Source organism: Vitis vinifera, chromosome 19 (genome assembly GCF_030704535.1).
Source record: "Vitis vinifera cultivar Pinot Noir 40024 chromosome 19, ASM3070453v1".
Taxonomy (NCBI): domain Eukaryota; kingdom Viridiplantae; phylum Streptophyta; class Magnoliopsida; order Vitales; family Vitaceae; genus Vitis; species Vitis vinifera.
The window spans coordinates 1,209,456-1,216,255 of record NC_081823.1 but is presented as its reverse complement, the minus strand read 5'-3'; the positions used below and the strand labels follow the sequence as shown (position 1 = coordinate 1,216,255).

The 6,800-nt window shown below is 29.1% G+C and overlaps 1 protein-coding gene across 1 annotated transcript; it reads left to right on the top strand.

The window, feature by feature from the left end:
* Positions 1 to 6,100: 6,100 nt before the first annotated feature.
* LOC132253441 (precursor of CEP14-like) lies at positions 6,101 to 6,394 on the top strand. The gene has a single exon (XM_059735489.1). The coding sequence runs from the start codon at positions 6,101 to 6,103 to the stop codon at positions 6,392 to 6,394; it is 294 nt and encodes a 97-aa protein (XP_059591472.1).
* Positions 6,395 to 6,800: the final 406 nt, after the last annotated feature.

The window sequence follows — 6,800 nt, the reverse complement described above, 5'->3', positions numbered from 1 at the left end:
ATTGTTTCACTTCTGGTGGTGCAATGAGGCTTTCATTTTCTGAAAATTATTATTATAAGAACCATGGTATCGGGGATTTCTTCCATGACCACAACCACGAGTTTGGGACGATATTGCTTTCACTTCAGGGAATGATTCAAATCTAGTTGGATGAGACTGGTGATTTTTCATCAAAAACTTCTTTTTTAAAAAAAAACCTTCATGGAGATGATGACGAAGGAAAATAAGTGTTTTTGTGCGATTCTGCAGGGATGCTTGATTTCCTTCTTTGATCATAGCTCCAAGATTATTGCATCAAGATGTATTTTAACATCAAGGATCCAAGATAGAGAGTTCTTTCTCGAAATGTCCAGTGCCACAAATATGAGTTTTGTGAGATTCGACATTGTCAAATAATTTCAAATATATGACAAAACAATATTATTAGAATCAATTATAATAACTTGATAGCATTGGTATAACTTTGATTATAAACAAAATAAAATAATTTGTTTATAACTTTTAATAATATGTAACAAAACAAATCAACAATAATATAAATATGCAAAATTTTATTCTATATAAATAACTTCAAGTTCAAGATACGAGAATTACCTTCAGAGCAATTCGTGCTGATAACGTGTTGTAAAACAAGGACAAATACAATGCAAATCAAAGTAGTAGAAATGAAATATATTTTACTTTGATATATAATAGGGAAGAAGAAATCAGAGAAAAGAGTTGAGAAAGTTAGAGAATGAAAAACAGAGAGAATGAGAGGAAGAAAATTTCTTTCTTTTTCTCGGGATGTATATTACAGGAGATGGGAAGCCCTTTTATAGGCTTTTCAAATGGCTTCCATTAATATCTCCATTAATGAATATTAATGAAACTCATAAATAACATTAATGGTTTCCATTAATGAGTATTAATGGAAGTCATAAATAATACTTAATTAACATTAATGTGGTAACATTCATTACTTCAGTTATAACAGTTTCTTTATTTTTGGTATTTCTTTTCTATTTTCTTTTACTTGTACTTTTTCTCAAGTGCATTTAAGTGCCTGACATTTTGAAAAGTTGGACATTAATTAGGAAAAAAAAATGAAAATAAGAAAAATATGAAGGAAAAAATATATATATTTATACTCCTTAATTATAAAATATGAAAAATTATCGTTGACTTCTAAAATACCTTTTTATTTATTAAAAATTCCAATTATATGCCATCATGTGAACCTTCTTTTTTCCATATTTATTTATTACTTAATATATATTATTCTTTTTAGAAAGAATTTTAAATATTTACTAATTCCTATTATGTTCCTTGCATTTTTCCTTATTTCTTTATTTTTATATATATAAAAAATTAAGTATTTGCTAATAATTCCTACTTTTTTCCATTATTTTTTTATCCCTTTTTATAAAAAAAAATTAAATAGTTTATATTAGTAAACCTTGTTTTTTCATGTTTCTTTATTATTTAATCTATATTTTCATAAATTCTTATAAAAAAATTAAATAATTTATTTATTAAAAAATTATGTTATTGTCCATGGATTCTTTTTTCATATTTCTTTACTCTTTAATATATTTTTCATAAAAAAAAAAAAGAAGATAATTTGTTCATTAAAAAAATCCTTTGTTCCATGCATCTTTCTCATTATCTTAACCTTTTAACTATATATATATATATATATATATATTTCTTTATTTTTAATATATATTATTCTTTTTACAAAAAAATTAGATAATTTATTTATTTATTTTATTCTTTTATTTCCATATTTCTCTAAACATTTTCTTTCCATATTACTTTAATACATATTATTCCCCTTGGATTTTTTTACATTAATATCTATTTTCTTGATTTTTTGAATATATGTTGCCTGCATCTCTGCACGTTTCACAATTCTTTAAGATATATACTAAATATGTTCTGTTTGGTTGATAAAAAAATATAAGAAAATTGGATTTTTTGCTTTGTACAAATAAGTATAGAGCTGTGGAGCTTAAATTTAGGACAAACATTCCACCTTCTTACTTTAAAAATTGAAAATATTAACTCTCTCTCTCATTTCTTTGTAGTGCTTCCTCCTTGTCCTTTGCCACCTGGCATTGAACTTGTACCGATGATTACTTCTAAACCTATTTGGTTTTTCTAATTTTTCTTACCTATTTTGTTTTTTTAGTTTTTTTTTTCTACAATTTTGTATAGTATTTGAATTTCTAGAATTTTTCTATTTTTATCTTCTTTGTTTATACCATGCTTGAGAGTCATTTGAGCAAATTATTGATTAGATTTGTATTGATTTTATGTTTGATGTTTGCTTTTCTCTTAAATAAAACTTTTTTTTTAAAATGCTTGAGTCGAGAATTAATTGGATTAGTATCAACGAGTTTCAAAACTTTGAACTTATAAATTTCACTCTAAATGATTGAAATCTTGGAAATATGAAGAAAAAAAAACAACAACAACAACAATTAGGCTATCTTGATTAATTGATTATCCTTGATTTTGCATGGCTTTTTTTTGGGTGGGGGGACTAAGAATTAAATTAATTGATTAATTATTGGTATGAGTCTTTGTTTAAGTTATTTAAGAAGTTAAGTGGCTCAATTATTACTAACACTTGCTTTACGAGATAAAAATTGAAAAGGATGATTAACTTGTGGAAATATATATGAAATTTTTTAAAATAGTATTATGTTTCTTTGAATTTTCAAATTGAAGAATGTACTTGATGAACTTTGAACTAAAAATGGGTTTTTGAGAAATTGATTTTCAAAATAATGTGATTTTAATTTATAATAAATTTCAAGTGTTTTTCATCAATTTCACATAGCCCCAGCCCTAACCCGCATTCACATCATCTTCTTAATCTTTTATTTCTTTATCTTATCAAAATTTAGTTTTAAAATAAAATTTTATTTCTAAAAATTATGAAATTGTTTTTAAGAATTATTTTCAAAATATTATCAAACAAACTCTAAAAGTTGCCCTCTTACCATTTAACAAGAAGCTAAATAAAGCTTCAAAAAGTTATTGCTTGTGTAGGGATTATATATATATATATATATATATATATATATAAATACTAATCAACATTTCTCTAATGACATGTTCACAATATTTAGAAAATAAAAAATATTAGTTCTATAGGTAGTTTTAGTCCATTAAATTGATTTCATCATTTTCAACTATCCATATTTTCTTGATTTACTCAGTATACAACGTTTTGCCAAGCCGGTATCTTTATAGTACATGCTTATGAAAGGGAGGTGACAACCTTTTCAATAACCATCAACCTTGGAGGAAGTCAATTAGAAATTATATCAGTTAGTTCCACACACTAATATCATTCATTTGGATATGAAAGATTGAAAAAGGGCTATAATATTGGCCTCCAAGAACTAGTTAGCAGCGTGTTGTTCTGCTCATTGGCCAAGAACAACCTACATGGCATGGAAGATTCCCTAGCTAAGACAAATCCATATGTTAATATTGTGAAAGAAAAGTTGACTTCCACTAACCCCAACTTTAAAATCATTTTAGTAAATAATTAATTTGAACTAAGCATGAGAGAATCGTTGAGATAGTTTGAATCATTGATTTTGTTATTTAATTAAAAGGAAAATGGAGTTAATGTAAGTAGAAATATGTTGGAAAAGCAAGTATGGTTTTTGTACCAAAATCTTTACAAATCAATGGGAATTGGAAGCACATAAGTTATTAGAACCATGTTAAACATTTTATAAGGTAGGAAATAATTCAAACGAAGCTCAAAAGTAAAAAAACAAAAACATTAATCATAAGAAAGAAAGGTAAGATTGTTTTATGATCTTAAGCAGATCGATTCCTCGATCAATTTTTTATTTTTGGAGATGAACAATTTTTTATTTTTGGAGATGAAATGGTGTGATTAGATTGAACAAAGTCTTTATGGAATAAGTATTCAACTACTCCTAAACCTTCAAATACTATCTTATTGAATATTTGTTATATAGATATGTTATGAAAGTATGGGATTCAATGATAATGATATCATTCAACACACCAAAACTTACTATCATCCACTGGACATGTAAAATAAGTTTTTGTTTAATTAATAATTATATATAGCATATCATATTTTAATCTTCAAAATTTTAGCATGTTGCCCTTTATATGGGTGCATTGACTCCTATGAAAAGGGCCAAGCCCAATATCAAAGGCTTCTTAGAACACTTCCACTTGAGCCCACATAAGAGCCCAACAAGCTCATCTTTTTTCTTTCCAATATATATTTATTTATTTAAAAGAAAAGGACCCATTGTTCCAACACACATAGTTTCTCACACAATTATTTTTATTTTTATTTTTTTTAAGAATTTTCTTGCAACAGCTCTAATAAAAGGCATCATCTCCCATATATACAAAATGGCTTTTAATCATATTTAGCCCTACATGGTGAGTAAGTATTAGACATAAACACCAAATGGGCCCTACCCTACCATACCCAAATTCAAATTTATTGCTTTATGAAAATTTAAAAGGAGTTTAATCCATATAGACTGGTTCAAAACTACATGTACAACTGCAAATATTAGATAAAAATTACAAATTTGAGCAAGTACATGTATTGAAAATGTCAACAAGTTACACATCTACAAGCGTGTGGCCCTCCTAATATAACAATTATAGCGATGACACTTATTGGGGAATCAAACTCTTACACATATACAAGCGTGTGGCCCTCTTTCTAATATAACAATTATAGCAATGACACTTATTGGGGAATCAAACTCTTTAATATATTTGACTCACCCATGCCCCTTTGTCTGCTTTCATTTGTTGTGTTTTCTGAGGATCTCACTAGCACAGAAACAGGTGGTTGACTTCAAATATTTATTTATTTTTCAACCATAGCCCAACCCAAGTCGGCCAAACCATATGAACCATTTTCATAATATCTCAAATAAAAAGGGTTTTTCTTTCTTCCCAATAAAAAAAATTATTAAAAGAGATAAAAAAAATTTCAAATTTATAAAATCAATCTCTCTAATTTTTAAATTTGAAAAATAGTTCATTTTTTATATAAATACCCTTTAATATTATGATTATTTGCATATATATTTAAAAAAAACGTTATTTATACAAGAAAAAAAAAATGAAGGGATTTTTGTCTAAAATTGGGTGTGAAACCATCAAGCTTCCATAGAAGTGAACTAATGTTAATGGGCCCCTTTTGAGTCTCTAGAGTAGTCAAATAAAGTGGCACTTGTAGCATAAATTTGATAACATTCATGTATCTTCTGAAAATACTGGATGGGTTTCCAAGAAAGAACTATGGCTGCCTCCTTGAATGTGTAGCATCTGTCCCTCTCAATAGTTAGTGCTGTCACCATTGGTTTGGGTATATATCGCCATCAAAGGCATACGGACATATGGTGTTTTTTTTTTTAGCACTAGAATGCTCTCAATTCTAGCACATGAAAGCAATGGGGACTGCAACATTTGGAAAATTACCATCGACAACATGCATGTGCCCAATATTAATGAATGTACCACAATGTCCAAGCCAAATAAGGAAGCTTGTCCCATACATTGAAACCACAACTGTTCAGGGTTTGGCCTTAATCGGTTTGATAGACATTATAAATCTATTACGTACCAATCGGTTTAAGCTTTTAAGTCGATGTGTAATTTAGCATGATCTCGGTTTCAACTTACGAAAGGTCATGAGTTCGAACCTCAATGAAGTTAATTTCTCTGCTTATTGACTCTACTCCCTAAGCTCAAAGGGATTTCCCTTAAGGTTGGATACCAACAAGTCAAAAAGTGTTTGAAGTTTTGCCAAGAAATAGAGGCCGGCAGGCGGCTTAACCAGAGCATATGCATGCCTAAGAACCTAACCCAATATTTACAAAGTAGAAGCAAAAATATTCCCTCTCTCTTCAACTTCATAAATGTTGACTCAGCCAACCCACTTGATCATCTCACGTCTCTCTCTATATATATAAACCCTAGGAAGTGCCACACACAACCAAACTGCAATAGACCCATATCCCAAAGGCCTCCCAATATCTCAAAACCTTCTTTGTTTCTCTGACTACTAATCTCTTCCCCACCAGTCCGCATGGCTAAGTCAAGCTCTTCAGTTCCCCTAATCTTCATTCTTGTACTGGTGCTCTCCATTTCTGCTTTAGATGCAAGGAAGTTGTTGAGCATGGAGAAGAAAGAAGGGGTTTCTTCTATGGAGGAGAGTCTGATCCTACCTTCTCTTCCCAAGGGTTCTACACCACCTTCTTCTCCTAGTGATAAAGGTTATGCAATGGTCAATATCAATGGGAGGCTCTTCAGTATCCATCTTCCCAGCATTAAAGATAGGATGCTAGGAGAGTCTGTCCCAAGTCCAGGAATTGGACATTAGATATACTCATCTTTCTATGCAAAATTCCAACTCTTTCTTGGGAAGATTAGCCTCTCTCTTAGAAAATTGAGAATTTGTACTGTTATATGATTTGTATTTTTCTTTTGCTTGGGGGTTTTGAGTTTGAGAGTTTGATAGTTTGATAGTTTGATTAAATGTATACGTAGACAATGTATATTTTATACTTCTTGGTTTAAATTAAACAAGAAAATGTGTTTGTATTTGTCTTGATGATTACATAAGCAAATGAAAATTAGTCTATATTTACTGTTTTGGTCACGAGGCATATGTTCATATATTGGTGTCAGTATTCATTCTTATGGAATGGGAACCAGAAACAAGAGCTTCATTTTATGGGAATGGTATGGAAAGAGAACAGTTTACTTTTTCTTGAAATATGGATAAA

What these genes read in the sequence shown, in the direction of transcription:
- LOC132253441 (XM_059735489.1), top strand. Translation starts at nt 6,101, where the DNA reads ATGGCTAAGTCAAGCTCTTCAGTTCCCCTAATCTTCATTCTTGTACTG.